The sequence below is a fragment of the Fukomys damarensis genome, unplaced genomic scaffold (assembly GCF_012274545.1).
Source record: "Fukomys damarensis isolate Sample0158 unplaced genomic scaffold, DMR_v1.0_HiC HiC_scaffold_32, whole genome shotgun sequence".
In the NCBI taxonomy this organism is placed as follows: Eukaryota; Metazoa; Chordata; class Mammalia; order Rodentia; family Bathyergidae; genus Fukomys; species Fukomys damarensis.
This window is the reverse complement of record NW_022900944.1, coordinates 17517883-17538695: the sequence shown is the minus strand read 5'-3', so window position 1 is coordinate 17538695 and position 20813 is coordinate 17517883. Positions and strand designations below refer to the sequence as shown.

General features: G+C 40.7%; 1 protein-coding gene across 1 annotated transcript in view; it reads left to right on the top strand.

Moving 5' to 3' along the window:
* The first annotated feature begins 14 nt into the window (after positions 1-14).
* Positions 15-20813, top strand: part of Enoph1 (enolase-phosphatase 1) — a 31448-nt gene continuing 10649 nt past the window's right edge. The window contains exons 1-4 of the mRNA XM_010628794.2: positions 15-176; positions 15321-15422; positions 17228-17430; positions 19144-19276. Coding sequence (XP_010627096.1) covers positions 93-176; positions 15321-15422; positions 17228-17430; positions 19144-19276 — 522 coding nt within the window. The 5' untranslated portion in view covers positions 15-92. The remainder of the gene's footprint in view (positions 177-15320; positions 15423-17227; positions 17431-19143; positions 19277-20813) is intronic.

Sequence of the window (20813 nt, the reverse complement as noted above, 5' to 3'; positions counted from 1 at the left end):
CGGCCCCGCCCCGCCCCGCCCACGTGGTCACGGCCGCCCGGGGGTGGCCTTGTGTCTCCGGGAGGGCAGCTAGGAGCTCTCCGTCTGAGGAGATGGTCGGGCTCTCGGTGCCTGCGGAGGTCACCGTGATCCTGTTGGATATTGAAGGTACCACAACCCCGATTGCTTTCGTGAAGGTGAGGGGCGGAAGGGTGAAGGGAAGCCATCCGAGACCCGAGGCTCCGGGAGGCGGTGGGGATGGGGACGTGGGGAGGTGACGGGCGAGCTCCTCCGCGGCACCATGTTCCTTCGCCCCCGTCCCTGCTGCTGGGTGGAGGCTGACGGTGAGAAGGGATGCACGGTGTCCCCGCTCGGGAGTGGCGAGGCGGCGGACGAGACGTGGGGGCCCTCGGGGACTGAGCTTTCAAAATGCAGAGTGAGAAGCGTGGAGGCACCCACCCTGGCATCTCGGTCCTGCGGTCCTGCGGTGCAGGCTCCTCCTCGCGCTCGTGTGATCTGTGGTCCACAGCCCGGGTCTATGGAGACACTCGTAGGCTCCGTGCGCTTTCCTCAGAAAAAACTTGAAGTTTTTGTCAAAGCATTCCCTCTTGGTAACCGTCACTTGTGTGCAAGAGATTCACAAGTTTAATGCTTTGCATCATAGCGGGCTCATTTAGTTCAGTACTGTTTGTCAGAATAAATACCAAATGTTAATGTAGCTTTCTTTTTTGTTTTTTGGTACTGGGGATCAAACTCGGGACCTTGCGCTTGCAAGGCAGGCTGCGAAACTACTGAACTAAATCCCCGGCCCTAGTGTAGTTTTTTTATAAACAGTTCTTCAGACTTTATGTTATTCAATTTCCAGAGGTTTAAGAATTCACTTTAGATGCAAGTATTAGAGATGCTTGTGTAAAATAGTCGAGATAACAGTAGAATAGATTCCTATGGTCGAGGAAACTGAGCAGCCTGTTTTATTTTTTGATTTTTTGAGATAGGGTCTCACTATGTAGTTGAGACAGACCTACGAACTCACTGTGTAGCCAAGGCTGGTCTCGAATTTACAGCGATCCTCCTGTCTCAGCCTCCCAGAGTGCTGGGATTACAGGCCTGAGCCACCACGCCTGGCGCAGCCTGTTTTAAATTTTATTTTATTTTTAGAAAGTACCTCTGAAGATTTATTTTCTGGATGTAGGTTATAATACAAAATTTATACATACATTTAGGTCTCCGGATGTAACAAGTACCTAACATTTTTTAGAAGAATCATAGTACCTGACATCCTAGGAAGGATTCTGAAGAAATCTAGTTGGGCATTTTTCTGTTTTTAATCACACCAGAGACCTCTATGGAACGTTTTAGGATTGCCCAAATGCTGATAATTGCATCAAATTTCTGTTTCTTTTTGTGACAGAATAGCTGCTTTCTTGGTTTTCAGAGAAAAAAGGATTTCCAATTTTTGTGGTTTATACTTGGCCTCTCACTAGCTCCACTTACTTCCTGCTGCCATGTGGAAAACGGGTAATATAGCAGAGGTGCTGGTGTGGCGTTAGATATATGCCATTCTGGAATGCTGCTTTTGGGGAAGAGGAAATCTCATACAAATCAGTTTTGTAACAAAAACATAACACCCTCTCTCACTTTTCTCTCCTGCCCCTTTAAGAGCCACTTGTTGGAATCCTTGGGACAAACTTAACTGAAATCTGAATAAAAAAGCCCTAATGACCCAAATAGTTTTGACCCTGGACAATATGCAGTACAAAGCCGGCTGCCTGAAGAATGATTCAGAATTTTGCTTAAAGAATAGTTTCTTGTGCCCCTGTCCTACAATATCTGTTATTTATTGTTTGTTACACATGAACTTATCAAAACCAGTATTTCTAAAAGTATGTTAAGAATGTTTGATCTGTGGTAATTAAACTCAAAGATTCCATTAAACCTACCTTTAGGAAATGCTAGTCTGAACGTGTTCAGCTGGGTTTATTTACTGCATGACTTCTCAAAACCTGTACACACTTTGTGAGTCTTCAAGAGAGTGGAATTTCATATTTACAGAAACAGAAGCTTTTAGCAGAGTAACTTCAAGGACTGAGTTTCTGAACACTTTAAAAAGATAGCAGATCATATCCTTGAACTTTTAAGCATGAAACTGAAAGATACTAGTCCAAGTAGGGATGTGAGCTCGTAGCTCTGCTTCCTGTAGAATGAAGGAAGGAAACGGAGGTGTGTATACTGTCTTAATTTTACTGACTAAATCTGTGAAAAATTTGGGACTTGAACCCAAATTGTCTTACTAGAAACTCTTACTCCTCCCATTAATGCTCTCAACCTCTTTAATAGGTCTGCAGTGTTTGTCCAGGCTGCCTTGCTTGGCTGCTGTGTATGTTAAATGACACAGTTTATGTAACTGAGAGCAATCAATATGAAATACCATAAAAGTATATGAGAACAAATTTCACTTGATACTACCTCATGGTGATCCTTTTAGGTGTGGACCCTTGATGCAGAACAATTATAGACGAGTCATTCCTTACCTGTGTGTTTGGCTCTATAGTTAGAGGTGTAGTGAAAATCAGATAGGGTTGGTCAGAATTTTCTAAGTGTTGGGCTGGGGATTTAGCTCAGTGGTGCTGCCCCTACCTGGAAAAGGCAAGGTCCTGAGTTTGATCCCTGGTTACCCCCCGCCCCATTCAAAGTGCTGATAGGAAATCAGTACTCTTTGGAGACTGACTTCATTTAAGGAAATCAGGTGCAGCCAGTTTTTCCTTGAGGGTTGAAACATAGTCTTCTCTTGAGTATGGAATGAAGTAATTATTTTCGGATTAGGTGACAAAAAATAATGTCATATGTCATTAATATGTCATACATCAGCCCCATTCTGTACTACTCAGCCTGTAAGACTTTGGGGAAAGAAAGGAAGCTCTTCCTGATAACCAAACACCTTCATTGGGTGCAGTGGCAGGCAGATTGCTAGCACTGTTGTTTGTTTCCTTTCTCTCTTTTTGCTGAGCACTTAGAGTTGAATGTGTATATGATGCCACGTAAATATATAATACAGCATCAATAGTCCAGAATATCTTAGGAGATATCATACAACCTCTCTGGAAAATGGTGTTTTCTATTAGTTTGTTGCTCTATCAGGTCACACCTTTAGCCCTGAGGTTCCAGGCAACATCAAAAAGTGGTTTAGCTTGCCAGCTATCTATATCTATTTTCTTTCTTCCTTTTTTTTCTTCCCCCCTCCATACTGGGGAATCAAACTCCAGGGCCTTCACACATGCTAGGCCAAAAACTCTGCCACTGACCTATACTCCCAGCCCTTCAGTTTAATTTAATTAATTTATTTTTTTGGTATCAGGGATCGAATTTAGGACCTTGCATTTGTGAAGCAGGTGGTGGAACCACTGAGCTAAATCCCCAGCCCTAATTTAATTTAATTTAAAGCCAGAGTCTTGCTAGGTGGCCCAGACTGGCCTTGAACCTTTAATCCTCTGCCTCCTGAATAACTGGGATTTCAGGCCTGCTTCCCCAAACCTGGCGGTTACAACTTATTTTCTCAGTCATAGAATTTTCTAGAGCAGAATGGGTAGCTGGCTAGGATCATTATAATGAATGTTATGATCAACTACTCATAGGAGAAACCAGAGCCTGGAGGGTGTCCCGGGTGAGGACTGTTGGTCAAGAGCAGAATACCACCTGAACTCAGCTTTTCTTAGATGTTGCCACTGCATCTGTGTCCTCAAAGCTGCCCACTCTGTCCTGCAGAGCAGGACACGACAGGTCCTTCTGATTGTTTTTTTTTATCTATTGACATTGAGCCTTTACAGTGTTGTCTCCCAACATTCTTTTGGTCATGTACATCAACAGAATTAAAGCAGCACTGCCAGTAAAAAGTACATACACATTATTATACTATTAGTAGGTTTTAAAATAAACTGTAGTTTAAAGATGTTAAAAGTATAAAAATGGTAAGCATGATGGTGTATACCTGTATTCCCAGCATTCTGGAAGGATGAAGCAGGAAGATTGCAACCACTTAGCGAGATCCTGTGCCAAAATAAAAAAGGGCAGGGGATCTAGCATGGTACGAAGTCCCTGACTTTAATCCCCTGTGATTACTGCAGTCAGTCAATCAATTAATCAATCAGTGTTATGGTCTCTTACCCCATGGAATCATCTTGTGTGCCCTGGGGGTCTATGTACACTATGTCTTTGTGCTGGGGATGTGATATGCACTTTCTTTGTGCTTGTATTCTAATATTTTTAGTGTATAAACCATCATCAACAGCCATTAAGGTTATCCTTTTCAGTTATTTCAGAGTTTGAAGAAAATGATCTTTTATTAGGTAAAATGCTCTACATTTAATATTTTTCATGTTTCATATAGAGTGGGCTGGGGATTTAGCTCAGTGGTACTATGCCTGCCTTGCAATAGCAAGGTCCTGAGTTTAATCCCAGAACCAAAAAAAAAAAAAAAAAAAAAACCACAAAAACAAAAAAAAAAAGAACCCAGTTTACCTTGTTACATATAGAGTTAGTATGTGTTTCAACAGTTGTGATAGTTGCATTCTATAAAGTTGGTATAAGCACTGTTGTTAGTGAATACTAAATCATTGCCCCTTGTGGAGAAAAACAAGGTTAAGTTCCTGCAAGCCTCTGGTTGTATTTTCATCAACCAATCAACACATAATCTTCTTTTATGTGTGTTTCTGTTTGCCTTATTTAATATATATTATAGATTCTCTTAATATTGAATCGGCCAACTACTATACTAAAGCTTAATATATGAAATCTATCGTGTGTTTTCTGTGCAAGGCACATGACAACCTTTGAAGGACACTAGACAGCACTTCAGTTTGTTTTGGAACCATTTTTAACAGTAAAATCTACCTATGAAAACATGACACTGAGTAGATCTTGGAAAGGACACTTAGTTACATTAGGGGAGCTTAAATGGGAATTGCTTCTTCAACCTCAGCTGGAAATGTGCCCAACTTCTGATTAAAAATTTTCCCCACTAGGCCTATGTCCAAAAATGACTTTGTACGTGCCATGAGAATTTTTTTTTTTTTTTTTTTTTTTGAGACAGGGTCTCACTATGTAGTTGAGACTGACCTGGAATTCACTTTGTAGCCGGGATTGGTCTCGAACTCATAGCAATCCTCCTGCCTCAGCCTCCCAAGTGCTGGGATTATAGGCGTGTGCCACCATGCCTGGTGAGTGGCGAGTATTGGTTTTTGAAGTCCTAAGTAAATCAGAGTCTGTACTAATCTGGAATCTAGGAACAAGGGGAACTGACTATGGCATTTCCAAGGAGGAGTTGGATTACCATCTTGGTTCTGATCTACAGATACATAGGATTTACAGTGGCTCTAATTTGTTGTTGAAATTTATCATTTATGGTGTTCAGTATGATACACAGTTTTGTTTTGTTTTTTCCTGGCATTGGGGATTGAATTTAGGACCTTGTACTTTTGAGGCAGGTGTGGTGCCAATGAGCTAAATCCCTGGCCCACAATTTTATTTTTCAAGATTCAGATTTGATAGGAAAAAGATTGTGGTGATATGGAGGCTAGTAAGAGGTATGTAGGTCTGGAGTTTTAGAGATAAAGGTACTAGTTTTGAATGTAAGATACTTGGCAAAGTCTTGCACGAGACTGAGGGAAAATCTACTGAAGTTACTGTTACAGTATTGGAACTGTTCTGTGAACTCAGTTGAACCAAAAAAAAAATCTCTTTTTGTTTGGTACTGGGGATCGAACTTGGGTCCTTGCACTTGCGAGACAGGTGGCAAAACCACTGAGCTAAATCCCTGGCCCAAAAATCTCATTTTTTAGGTACAGAATTTCTTGGGGAAATAAAGCTGTAACAGAATTTCCAAAGGGAATATGGAATCAAAATCCAGGAAATCAGTGTTAATGAGGTTGTCCTTGATGGTCTCACCTCGGTGTTGGGATTTCATAGATAGGGGATTTGAGCATGTATTTACTTTGTACCAGCAGTAAATTCTCACTGAAACCAGTTTCTTTATCTGCTAAAAAGAGATCCCTTGCAGATTCAAGGAGATGAAGGTGAATCCCTTCCCTTCCTCTCCACTGTGAGAGACCAGGACTCTGGACAGCCAGGTTCTCTCTCTGGAACTTTGGAGATAGAGATATTGTCTTTTTTGAGCTTTTTTTTAAACCCCTATTTCATTTACTAACCCCTTGTAATGATAACCTTCCCTGTACACTGATTCATTGCATTTAATTAGATTATAGTTTATCTTTCTTTAATTACAGTTTAACTTCCTTAATGGGATGTAGAAGACACTTACTGTCTTATCAGCACCACATTTACTCATTTTGAATGCAGGTGATGAAATCTAACATTGTTAGAAGTTTCAGTTTTCAAAAGGGTCTTGCAGTGTAAAGGTCCTATCCTGCTTACCCCAAAAAAGTTGGGACAGTGGAGTTAAATTTCTGAGCCCTTAGGGTCCCATGGAGCAGCCAGAATACTGAAATTTCTTGGTAGTTTCAGTATGGTCTTTGGGAAAGATGTTTAAGGGCAGTTCTAATGCCACTACTGAAAATATCTGGCGGATGGTGTGGACATTCCAAGAAGTGGTAAATTGCCATTGTTAAAAATGTTCAAAGCTTGGAAAGCCATTTTAAGAGATAAACAATAAAAATCACAGAGGTAGAACTGGCTAGCCTTGACCGCTTTTGTCCAAGTACAGTGCCTGGAAGAATGGATGGCAGGGTTGCTTCCTGCTTGCCTCGACCGTGTCTACAGGCTTCTGGTTTTTAGGTGCAGCTGGCAACACTGCAGGGGCAGTGGTCGAATGACTGCAGATCTAATAGATCTGAAGGAGCCAAAGATGTTTATAAAGGATGTAGATCTCATTTTTATACCCTCTCTGCAAAGGGAATATTATGAATAAGTAAATTGAGGCTCAGATAGTGTCCTACTGTGAATTACCATTTTCTTCCATATGTGTTTGTGTGTGTGTGTGTGTGTGTGTGTGTGTTTGCATGCGCGCAGGGTGGGAATTAGGGCCATGGGCATGCTAACATGCACTTTACAACTGATCTACACCCCCAGCCTGAATTACTGTTTTTGAAACGGGAAAGCAAACATTATAATTCACAGATACATGAAAACCTAAGTATTGTTTTGGTAGGGGGCAGATTTCTTTAAAAATTTTCAAGAAAAGTGAAAATAGAAGGAAAAAATCGAAACAAAGCTTTTGTACATAGGGCAGGGGGACTGAGGGGAGGTATGGGATAAAATAAAATTTATTAATTAAAAATAAAAATTGCATGAAACTTATGTATGAAGTTGTAGTATGGATATTTCCATCCTTTGTTAAGATAGTCTGTCATTCAAGACATTTTATTTTTGTCTTAGATATGTAGCTCTTACATTTTAGTAAATATACTCTTTGAACAAAATAATGTTTGGTCTAGTAAAACTTTAATATTATGAAACTTTTTTTTTAGTACCAGGGATTGAGCTTGGGTTCTTGCTCTTGTGAGGCAGGCACTGGAACCGGTGAGCTAAATCCCTGGTCCCTCTACGGAGTTTTACTATTAACAATTATCTCTTTCCCTGGTGGTCAGCAGACAAATTTACTTTCCTACCTTTGTTTTGGTAACTTCTCAGCTCCTTGATTTATAATGAGCTGGCTCTAAAGAAGAAAGTGTAATATTTATGTAATTCTGCCAAGGAACCTGGCTTCCCTTAAATCTCCTACTCCTTAATAGTTTGCAGTGGATCCAAGTATGTGCGGCTTTCCAATTTAACGGTGTGAGTTGGCACAGTGGAGAGATGGTGTCACCCAAAGGGACAGCTGAGCCCACCCTCCTGGGGAGGCCCCGTCTCTAGTACAGCCAAGGCTTCAGGGAATGAAAGGTTGGATTGGCTCTGAAGACTGCTTGAACATTAATCAGTTCATGAAAGTAACTATCTATCCCCCTGATGTTAATTGCCACAGATCTCTAACTCTGAACCTCTCTAGGAAAAATACATGGCTTATTAGCCAGTTTTCATCTCGCTGGAACACAACCAAACACCCCTAACTTAGAAAGGAGAGCTTTAATTTAACTCACAGTTTTGGGGGATTCACTCCACAGCTCCAAAGAAGCAGCATCAGGGCAGAAGCGTAGGGCAGAAGCAAGATACTCAGTTCATTGTGGCCTGGAAACAGAGCAGGGACCAGTGCCAGGAAGGAAGGGGTGAGGGACGGAATGTAGTTCTCAAGGCCATGCAACCATGACCCTCTCATACCCACTAAGAAGTGTGCTTTACTAATCCCTTAGATGGCTCCCAAGACAGGTTGGGGACAATTGAGCTGAAACACCACATGTGGGAAGGCTCTCCTGTATCCCAGAGAAACACTAGGTGGTAAGGTCACCTGAGAGAGTGACTTGGACCCAGTACACAAATACAGTTAGCACAAGTGTGACCTTTCTTCACACTCATCCCAGCATAGCTGATCACTCGTGTGCTGACAGGGTTTTCTTCCTTAATTTTACTGCCTTGCCACTCTAGTTGAGATTTAAGTTTTTCTGTAGCCATACCCACATAACTCACTACTCCATTTATTTTGATGTTTCGAGACAATCTCACTGTGTATCCCAGGTTGGCTTGGAACTTGTGATCCTCCTGCCTCAGCCTCCCAACTCACTATACTTGTCTGTGGCATTTAGTTTTCCCTAATTTTATTCTCAGGATAAATAACCACTAATTTGCTCTTGTAGAGGGGTGGCTTTATTTAAAATACTCAACACATTTTGATTTTTAAAAATATTTTGCCAAAGTTTTGCTGTATTGAGAGTATATATTTTTATTGTAGAAAATTGGTTAGCAAGAAAATTTTTTTAAAACATCATAACCATGAGAGAATCTTTGTAAACATTTCAAGCTCTGCATTTCCCAAAGTAGGATTTTGTTTTATTTCTTAGAGAATGAAATTGATTGATTTTTTTTTTTTTTTTTTTTTCTTTTGAGACACTTTCACCAAGTTGCCCAGGCTGGCCTTGAACTTGTGCTTCTCCTGCCTCAGCCTCCTGAGTAGCTGAGATCACAGGCATGTGCCACCACATCCAGGGAGAATGTTAATTAAGAACCATGCCATTTAATTTTCCTTTTTTATTCTCTGAGAGCAGTGAAATTCTATCAAAATGAAATTACTGTCTTTATGTTAATTTATTTTCAGGCTGAAACATTTTTAAGTTCTTAACTTTTTTTTTTTTTGGTACCGGAGATCAAACTTGGAATCTTGTGCTTGTAAGGCAGGCAGCGGAACCACTGAACTAAATCCCTGGCCCCATATTTAAGTTCTTAAATACTGTAAGTCATTTCTTCTGAGTAGTTCCCTTGGAAGGCTTTTCTTTCTGTTTTTTTTGTTTGTTTGTTTCAGGGATCGAACTCAGGACCTTGCACTTGTGAAGCAGGTATGGCGCCACTGAGTGATATCCCTGGCCCCCTTGGAAGGCTTTTAAAATCGCTTAAATAGCCATACTCTAAGAATTACTCTTAGGAGAATCTTTTATTACTGATTTTCTTCAAAGGAAACAAGTAAATATCATAGTAATTTTTTATTACAGTAATTTTATCTTTATTGATTCTATGCCTTTCTCATTAAAACAACCACTTGACCATTGAGCATGTCCACATTTTTATGAGGCAGCTTCATTAATTACTCCTTCAGGAATTGCGTGGTCCTAGGTGGAGTTGTTTTATGAGCCACCATTGTTGCAAGAGCAACAAAGCCCTTCAAGGGCTTACTGAGTTTCATCTTGAATCCCTGCAAAGCTGATGCACTTAGTTTTCTGTTTTATGTACTTCTAAACCATAACAACCTCTGAGGTGCCTGGTGCACTAACAATATGCACAGATTTATTTGTAGAATCCTAGTTTAATTGCAGCATTTAAAAAATTTCTGCAATAGTATTTGGAGTATTACATGTTAAAAGTTATCACAATTATTTCTGGTATTATTATTTTTGTTGGAGACAGGGTCTTTCCATGTAGTTCAAGCTGACCTGGAATTTACTGTGTAGCCCAGGATGGCCTCGTACTTGCGGCAATTGTCTTTTCTCAGCCTCATGAGTGCTAGGTTAAGTCTATGATTTTCACTGGGTGGCATTTTTTTTCTTTTTGCACCACAGGGCCTTCTGCATGCTAGGTGAGCACTCTGCCACTGAGCCACAACCCCAGCCCTCGCGCCAGCTTTAAAAATCATGTGTCAAAAAGCATGTGTTGTGTTATATAGCACAGGCCAGGCAAATGTGTAATTACTGGCTCTTATAAGCAACATAAAGGCATTTTATTTACCTTATATAGTTGCTCAGTATGTGTGTCCAAAGAATGGGTAAAAGCTTCACAATTTTGTTCATTGTACTGTGTAACACTTTTGCACAAAAATCGAACAGTCTTAACATATTCACCCCAGGTAATGCCAATTTCTAGCTGTTGAGGGGTTATACTAGATTCTAGCTTTGTGTGTCTACTCAGTGAAGAGGGGAGTTGTATTGGTGAGGGGAATGGGCAGGTTAGACAATGGAGGACTCTGAAGTGGTCTCCAACTTCTAGAGGTCCCCCAAAAGTTGAGAATTGTTTGAACCCTTCTTCATGTTGCTGCTGTGACTTCTCCGAGCAGAGTGGCCATGGTTTGCTCCATTACCAGAGGTGCCATCCCTGAATCATCCCTGCAGCAGCTTTTCCTTATGCTGCCACTGTGGTTTCTGTACAGCCCAGGCAGAAAATGGACCCTAATGAGGCTGATCTCATGAGCAGCCCCAGAGCTGCCTGGCCTCTCCTTGTCTTTCTAGCAGAGGTTGTGGACCTGGACGCACTGCACCTGCAGGGTCTCCCTACATTAATTTAGAGTTGCACCAGTAAAGCTGAAATGAAAATAGGCCTTGTGGAACACTGCATTGGTTTTGATCACTTTGGAACACTTCAGCTCTTTAGTTGCTGGGAGGCCCTGACTTCCCCAGCGCTGTTCCCCATAGGAGGTTTCCCAGGTAGTATCTTGGGATAATGCTTTAGCAGGACACTGGAGGGAGAAGCGTGACCAGATCCAAGTTTTGGAGCTTGTTCTGTTGTGAGATGGAGTCTTGTTGTGTTGCCCAGGCTGTTCTTGAATTCCTTGGCTCAAGTGATCGTCCTGCCTCAGTTTCCTGAGTGGTTGGATCTGTAGTGTACCACCATGCCTGGTAGCCTGTTTGTTTTTATTGTGAAATACTTCAAATAGGGAGGAATAAAAGTTAAGCTAGGCACGGTTGCAGAAATCTGTAATCCCAGCATTTGGGAGGCTGAGGCAGGAGGATCACTATGAGTTGCAGCCCAGACTGGACTACATGGTAAGTTCAAGTCCAGCTTGAACAACATAGTGAGTCCCTGTCTCAAAAAATAAAAAATAAAAACCCGAGGAAAAAAAAGAATAAAAGTTAATGTAATGATGTCCGTATATCTACTACCAAGCTAGTTATTAATATCATGTGTGTTTCATATCTTAAATAAAACTGGGATCCCAGGGAATCCTCCTGGCTTTTGTTTGTTGAGACTGTCTGGCGATGTAGTTCAGGCTGTTCTTGAACTCACAGCAGTCCTGCTTCAAGTCTCCAAGTGCTGGGATTATAGGCATGTGCCACCATGCCCCGCTAGTAATCCTGTTTTGTATTAGGATATTTTTTATACATGAGAGTTTGTAAATAATTCCAGTTTGTTCATTCCCCAGATGCTAAAGATTTAGATTGTTTTGTTTGTTGGTTATTGGTTTCCATTTAGAATGTGCTTGGGAGAGAAATGGCCGCTGTGTGTGTGTGTTTAGTGTGCTACGACTACTCACCCTCAGTGTACACAGTTTGTAGTGGGACCAGAGTCCCTGCCAGTGCTGGGGAGGGGTGCTTAATATGAGGACAGGAGAAATGAGAAGGGGGGTAATGGGAAACAAGAAAGTAAGAGTGAGTATTGGTAGGGCAGTAGGGATCTTGCAGAAAAAGAAAACTGTCAAGTTTAGTTCTTCGAATTCTTTATTTTGGACGAAGAATTGCTTTCATTGAGCTTTCCCAAGGGTTCTCTGCCACCTGTGCTGAAAACTTGGCCTTATTATGCTGTTTATGTGCTTTTGAGTTTTCCTGAGATGCCACATAAGAACAAGCAGATGAAAAACTTCTTTATTTTTATTGGGGCAGGTGAAATTTGAATAACAGGCATGTAAATACTTCAGTAATGCTGGTTATAAAAAGTCACAGTTGCTGTACTTTCTTGTGTGCTTTTCTTTGGGAGTTGAACTTAGACTTGGGTTTTCTGAAATATTAAAAAGTTCTAGGGGCAAAAGGTGTAGTAGCTTAGTGGTAGAGTGCTTGCCTGCCATATGTGAGGCCCTGGGTTCAATTCCTAGATCCCCTAAGAAAAATGAAACCTTACTGTATAGCCTGACTTCTGATTGTTTTGGTCACACATACAGTGAAAGATGTTTTGTTGACGCCCATCTTTTTTTTTTTTTTGGTGGTACTGGGGATCAAACTCAGGACCTTGTGCTTATAAGGTAGGTGAGGCGCCTCTGAGCTAAATCCCCAGCCCAACATCCATCCATTAACTGCATCCTAACCATATCATTCCTTAGGCCTGTTAGCCAGAAATGAAGTTTTCTGCCAGCCCCTTTCTCTCTTTCTCCCTTTCTCTCTCTCTGCCTTTGTTTATGCCTTTGTATTAAAGAAAATGTAATTGTGCAGAAGTGTGTAACAAGGAGGTGGCCAGAGAGGAAAAGAGGAGGTAGGAAGTGTTCCTGCCCTCTATAAATTGGGCCAAAGGGTGGGTCTGTAGGGTTTTGTTTGTTTATTTGTTTACTTTTTGCTTTACCTTTGATAGAATTCAGGACCTCCCACTTGCGAGGCAGGCACTGCACTGCCAACAGAGCTAAATTCCCATCGGGGTATGGTGTGGACTGTGATAGCACACGATGGTGCCTCATGAACTGGAGCAGTTATTCCACTTACCTCACACTCAGCCTGCTTTGCAGGGAATAGGATTGCTTATTTCAGGGGCTTTTGCCCACCTAAAGGTGGTATGAGAACATTTGTCAGCCACTGCTTTATATACTCAGTAGGTCAGAGATCCTACCTACAAGCCTCTTTTTGTTTTTGTTTCTTTGAGTCAAAGTCTTGCTGTATAGTTCAGGCTGGCCTTGAATTCACTATGTAGCTCACTCAGGCTGGTCTCAAACTCCTCCTGCCTCAGCCTCCTGAGTGCTAGGATTACAGGGGTGCCACCAACTCACCAGAAGCCTCTTACTGACATTGTACTATGTGGTGGTCTTTCCTCTAGTCTTCTCTGGGCTACTCCTGTTCCCCTTTGGTAATTCTTATATGTTTTGTTCTCAGGATTCCTATTTATTTATTTATTTATTTAGGTACCGGGGATCAAACTCCGGTCCTTGAGCTTGTGAGGCAGGTGCCAGAACCACACTGAGCTAAATCCCCAGCCCTCAGGATTCCTTTATACTCTTAAAATTTTTTTGAGGAGCTGAAAGACTTATTTATGTAAGTTCTATCAATATTAGAATATCAATATTAGAAATTCAAACTGAGAAGTAGAAAAATGTTTATTCATTTTAAACAGCAACACACAACCCCATTACTTTTGATAGTATAACTAAATATATTTTTATAAGGAGATTGTTTTTTGATTTGGAAACATGTTAGAAGAATGGCAGTGTCCGTTTTTGCACCTCCAAATGTGTGCTGTTGAAGTCAGCCAGGTTTTCCTTTCTGCCATCTGGTCTTCGGTCGCAGCACCCATTCTGTTGCTCCCAGGAACCCCACTGTGCTCTCCTGAAAGAATGAAAAGGAGAAAGGTGAGAAAGGCAAAATAACCATTTTCACCTAGTGCCTTCCCTGAAGGGTCTCAGGGTCTCTCAAAGGCCCTGGGCCACACTTTGAGAACCATTGCTTTAGATCTCAGTTCTGTTGTCGCTTCCCTAGCAAAGCTTTCCCTAACCTTCCTCCTTATCAGTTCAGATTTTCCTTTTTTCAGATCCAATAATTACAACATACTTTTCATTTGTAGCATTTATAACAGTAGCTTTTTTAATATGTGCTTATACTTGGCTCCTTTGTATTAGGGCTCATGGGTGGTACTTTGCTCATGGTTATATCCAGTTCTTATCATAGGGCCTTCAAATATTTAAATAAAGGAGTACATGAATTTAAGAAGACTTCTTGGATTCAGTTACAGAGTTTCTCATAAAATATGAAGCCTTCTCTACACAGCACACACACACACAGCATGTGTGTATGTATTCTTTTTTTAAGACTGGTTATTCCTAAGAGTATCGCCAGGCCACTACACCTTAGATTTGCATACATTCTACAGTATAATGTTTTCACCTGCCATTCCCCCTGACTAGCTTCCTAGCTGTTTTGAGACAGGGATTGCAATTTATTTATGTATTCAATTCACTTTTCCATGTCCTTCTCAAGGATTCATATATCTTTGCACATCATGGATACCAAAAAAAAAAAAAATGTTTAATGTACCACAATTTGATTTTAAAAGATATTCATACTCCAAATACAAGTAAAAGTAAATATTTTAACCAAGGAAAGGCTGAGGGTGTGTCTTAATGATAAGTTTGTGAGAGCCCTGGGTTCAATCCTTAGCACCCAATAAATTAAATTTCAATCAAAGGGAAATCATGTTCCCACTACATGGATTACTGGCAGGTTGCTTATTAGTGAATTATTTTGCATATCACTTTCTTTTAGGATTATTTTCTAAGTATTCTGATTACCAGGAAAGGGTTATGGTGATCAGATTCTGGGTTTTCTAAACCATCTGTTATGCATGGACACCCTACATTCACCAGACACTTGAATTATATACTGGGCCGTGTATCAGGGGTGCTGCTGGAAGCAAGACACACACAATTTGTGCCCTCAGGGATATGTGGTCTAGCAGTGTGGTTCAGGAATTGGTAGACTTTCTGAAAAGGCCAAGGTAGTAAATATTTTATTTAGGCTTTGTGGGCACTATAGTCTCAGTTCAAATCTTCAGCTCTGCTCTTGTGACCCCCAAAATAGCTGGAAACACTATGTAAATAAATGAGTGTGGCTGTGTTCCAGTAAAACTTCATTACAGAAATGGGTGGCTCATCAGATTTGCCTGTGGTGAGTTGTTTGCTGGCCTCATTCATTGTTTCTTGGTGTCTGTCTCATTCACATAATCATAGCACAATTTTCACTTAAGAGTTCCACTAATGTATTTATCATAGTTAGCTACAGTGAGGTTTTAGAACTGGATCTTATACAGTGAATAAAAACTAACTCTTCCTTTTTTACTCTATTGTCCAGGACATTTTATTCCCTTACATCAAAGAAAATGTGCAGGAGTATCTGCAGACACATTGGGAGGAGGAGGAGTGCCGGCAGGATGTCAGCCTTCTGAGGAAGCAGGTGGGACCTTTGCCCTCTGTTCTCCTGTGTCCTAGAGTGGCTGGAGGTTTAGAGCATGCACTGAGCATAGGGTAAAATCAGTGCCCTAGATTCATAGAGGGTGGCAGTTGGAGTTAAAAATCCACAGTATGTATGTGAATGAATTGTTTATGTTTATATTGTGGTCTATAGAATTGTCAAGAGCTGTTTACACTGCACAAAAATATGACATAGTTGTCAAACTACGCCCTTTCTGGGTGTATTGGGAAAGGTTTGTGCAGTCTTAACAGGTTCCCTTAATATCACTGAGCAGCAGCACTGTCTCTCTCTCTAGCCTCTTGCCTCATGGTAGGACCCTCACCGTTCCCTTCACAGTGCTCCTCACACCTGCACCCTTCCAGTCCTCTCACCCAGCTCACACCTGGCCCAGCCTGCAGCCTGCCTTGGTCTCATGTGCTTCGCTCAGCTACCCTTCTATCCCCAAGTTCCTCTTCTGTCTTCTTCCCTGTTGGGTGCTATAGAGTTCCTGTTCTGTTGATTTTCTTATCAGAGTTGCTGCAGTGACAAAGATCTTACATGGTGCACACCTCTAATTCGCTGGCAGTCACTTTCCTCACATTGGGTGTCATAGAATACCCTCTAAATCTTTTCTCTTTTTTCTTTCATTTCTGTGGCTGTACTTTGTAAATCTTGTATGTAATGTCAGGAGTTGAGAATATAGTCACATTCTTGGAATTCATGAAGATTCAGATTTTGAATTTTTTGCTTAATTCAGCATTAACCTGAAATAGCCTCATCTCTCAACCCTTGTTGAAACATACATATTCCCGTATTACATAAAGATGCATAACCTTTAGAGGTTTTATCGTATTTTAATAAGATCATTGTTTTAAATGTTGAGTTTTTACAAGATGTGGGGAATCCTACGAGGCTATATAAACCATTCCTATTCACTGGCTTATTTTTTGTTTTTTGAGGCAGGATCTCTCTATGTACATAGTCCAGGCTGTCCTTGAACTCACTATGTAGCCCATGATGGCCTCAAACTCATGGTCAATCCTTCTGCCTCAGTCTCCTGGATGCTGGGATTATAGGCATGCGCTACCATCCCAGGCTCCATTAGCTTTTTATTCAATTCCAGCTGTGAACTAATTCATGAAATGTTCTGTTTTCTTTTTTAGTTATAGTGCAGAGAAAATGATCAAATTTAATTAAAGTTCTGGTTTGTTAATCTTAAGTTTTTCAACAAACCAAGTCTTTTGTTCTTATGTGTTCTCCTTGCTCATACATAGCATGCCTCTTGGTTTAAATTTCAACTTTGGCAATCTAAGAAAGATAATGTAAACTTACTAATTATAATCTTGGTATTTTTAGGGATCATTCTTTTATTTTGTATGACTGAGGCACGAACCCAAGGCTTCACATTGTTATTTCCCCAGCTCTTATTTTTTGAGAAGAGTTTCACTGTGTAGTTCAGGCTGGCTTTGAACTCACTATGCAGCCCAGACTAGCCTCAAAACTCCTGGTGATCCTCTTGACTAAGCCTCGCAAGTGCTGGGGTTACTCTGAGATGTGCGCCACTATACCTGGTCCTTTTTTTGTTTTGAGACAGGTTCTCATGGAGTTGTTTAGGCTGGCTTCAAACTTGGAATCCTCCTGCTTCAGTTTCACATAAAGCTGGGATTATAGGCATGCACCACTGCGCCTGGCTAGGGATTGTTCTTTTGAGAATCTTTTGCAGCAATTCTTCGGCTAATAATAGTTGAAGAAAATCAGTCTTTTAAAAAATATTTAAGAAACAAACTTCCTATTTTTCTGATTTAAAGGCTGAAGAAGATGCCCACCTGGATGGGGCTGTTCCCATCCCCGCGGCATCTGGGAACGGGGTAGATGACCTCCAGCAGATGATCCAGGCTGTGGTAGACAATGTGCATTGGCAGATGTCTCTGGACCGGAAGACCACAGCGCTCAAGCAGCTGCAGGGCCATATGTGGAGGGCAGCGTTCATAGCTGGACACGTGAAAGGAGAGTAGGTGCTCAGAGGAGTGAACTTTCACCACATCCCAAATATGCTTCTCACTAGTCCTCTTACTCTATTGTATATTCCATGATTAAAATATACTTAAAATAGATAAAATCAAGTGTTTATTTAACAAGTGAATTGTTTTGTTTTCTTTTTTCCAAAGCTGGGCTAATGCATTTCATTCAGCTAAATTCCCCAGACCTTCATGGCTGACTTTGCATATGGTTGCATGACTTTTAGTCATAGTTTACAGCAGCTTCCTGACACATGGCAACTCCTAGAACAGAGTTATATCTGATCCTTAGCATGCAAGTGATGGTGCTTTTAGTCTACTTCTCAGGGCCAGCATTATTACCTGCTTTTTAGAGAAGTGGAAATCTGTGAATTAGGCAACCATTGCTTTGGGGTCACTCAGAGAATGTCAGGTGTGCCACTTTTTCTGTGCTGTATGAGCACCTTCCACAAACACCGAGTCTTGGTTTTGGGTACCCTACTAGTTCTCCTCTATCTACTAGTTCTCTCTCCTATCTGAGGAGGCCCAAGCGCACTGTACTGCTGAGCCACTCTTTGTAAGGTACTGCTAAGAAGGGTTCTAGGCTGCTCCTGGTGTAAACTCTCAGATCCAAGCCTCTTCCCAGCTGCCTATATTAATTTGTATTTCTGTCAGATAAGAGGTCATTCCTTTTTATAGGTCGCAAGGATCACCTACTTTTCAAAGAGTGCATTGGAATTTCAGGATATACCAGTGATCTGGGAATATCAGCCAGTTCACTCTAAACTTTCCCAAGTGTAGAGCCAGGAAATTGCTTTCCTGATAGTTAGCCCTTGTTTCCTTAATTATAAAACCAGAAACATAGAGTAAATTACCTTAAACTTTTCAATCTCTGCAGTAGAGTAAAAACAATCAGTGCAAATTCATACCAGAAAAAATCCAGAATGACACTTAGAATTGTGTGGGTTTGAATATGTCCATTCTTTCAACTAAGACAGCAGACTAAGCTGTTGTATTTGGTAGTTAATCTCTTGAAGACTAGTCCCACAACCAGAGTTCCCTGTGCTTTTCACTTATTTCCTGTTAAACTGTTTCATTACTAACTATGGAAATGGTATAAAATTGATAAAAGAGACTGTTGGGAATCTGAAAACCAAGTACTGTTGACTGCTTAGCTAATGTGAAATGATTCAAGTCTCTTACCTGATTTGTTCTGAAATTTTTTTCTGTGTTATAAAACTGTTTTCTCAGTTCTCAAGAAAATGTAATTTTGTTTTCTAGCTAATCAAAGGTTTATAGCATTAAGCTCCCAGACATTAAAAAAAAATTGTTTTGGGAACAGATCTCTTTCTAAAAGCACTCCTGTGCTTTCTTAAAGCACAGTGGACATACAGTAGCCTTTTCCTGTCGTGAATTATACTGCAGATTATATAATTCAGTATTATTGGTGTTGCTTCTTTGAGTTCCTTGAGGATTTAAAAAAATCACTTTCTTCATCTGTAGTCTTTATTTACTATTAAAAAGTATTGTTACCACTCAAATTGTTCCTTGTAATCTGCTGTGATACTGACACTAACACATTTATGAGAATTGCAAGGGTGTTAGTTGTGTAGAGTTGCTTTCCAAGTTCCATTTGAGCACAGATAGAGAAGTATGTAGCATTTATTTTCCCTGATTTTCATGGGCTTACATGAAATGTTATTTTACTTTGGCTCTTTTCCCTCTAGGTTCTTTGCAGATGTAGTTCCTGCAGTCAGGAAGTGGAAAGCGGCTGGAATGAAGGTTTATATCTATTCGTCAGGGAGCATAGAGGCACAGAAACTGTTATTTGGACATTCTACAGAGGGGGATATTCTTGAGGTAGGTTACTTGGTTTGTATTTTTTGACACTCTAAAAGCATGAAATACAGAATAGTAAGGAATGTGCAAGGATTATAAGCTAAACCATTTATATGTGCTGATAACATGGGTTGTGGAAAAGCTGGGGAATGCATAGAGAAGGAATTGAAGTAAGTGAGGTCAGTTTTTGGATCAAAATCTCTTAAACTTTGTTGTACATCAGGATCATCTGAGAAGTTTATTAAAAATGTAGATTCCTGGGCCTTGATTCCTAGCAAATCTGAAAAGGCAGAGCTAGAGTGGGGCTCTCAAGCTTGCATTTAAAGATCCACCTGAGATGATTTTACTTTATTTTATTTTTTGTCTCAAAATTGTTCAGTGTTTTTTTTTCTTCAGTAAGTTTATTGGTACATTTTAGATATACAATATAATGATATTCATCATTGGAAATTTGTACCTTTACATAATCTTATCTTGGTTCTTATTTTTTCCCCATCCTCCTGTCCTCCCTTCAATCCCTCCACCCCTCCCTATTTACAAAAACTTTGTTTCCACTTTGTCATTTTCTCGTATTAATTCCATTCCCTTCTTTCTTTGTCCCAAGCCGTCCCTCTTCCCCTTCTCATTTGCACCTGAGGTGATTTTAGGGCGGGCAAATGTTAGGACTAGCTACAAAGTGTATGTACAGCTCCTGAGCTAGCATGTGAATCAGCTGTCTCGCTAGTATTAAAAAATCAATACCCAAAGGAAATTGGTGAAGTGCTCTTTGGTTGTGTAAAATCAGGTAACAAAGAAAAGAGTTAAATCACTTTTAATTATATTGTGTATATAATTTTTTATGCATAAAGTTAAAAGTTTTCTTGGGTGTGGTGATGCATAACTAATCATAGCTACTCAGGAGGCTGAGGCAGGAGGATTGCAAATTTGAAGTTAGCCTGGGCAACTAAATGAGACCCTGTTTCTTTCTTTCTTTCTTTTTTTTTTTATGATTTGGAAAAAAGACTTACAGTTATGCTCAAAATGAGTACTGGGCCCATATGGCGGGGCCAAGCCAACTGGAACATGGTTCAGAAATCAGACATAGTGAAAGATGCTTGGACATAGTCAAGAGGCATTTTCACTGCCACCAAAACAAGGCAGAGGGATCCTAAAATACACAGCAGGATGTACTCCTACCCCTTAGAGGCCAGAGTTTATCCAGTACTGTTGTGAGGAATGGCTTATTTTATGGCAACCACATGTGGAACTATTCAACCACCACTAGAAACGCCAGAAGGATTTTAGTTTTTTTTTGGTAGAAAAATTTAACACATAAACTTAATTCAGGATTGATCACAACCTTCTGGATCCAGCTCCTCTAGGATGAGGGACGAAATCATTGTTTTTTAAATCACCATGCAGGTTACATTCATGTCCCACTGGAATGACCAGAGCTCCCCGACAGTGACAGGACTGTAGAAGAGTACAGGGCTGGCCCCTAGAAGCACCGTATGCTCTCTGGCCTCTCCTCACTGGTCATGCCTTGGCATGATTCCTCCCTGTCCTCTACTCAAGCACA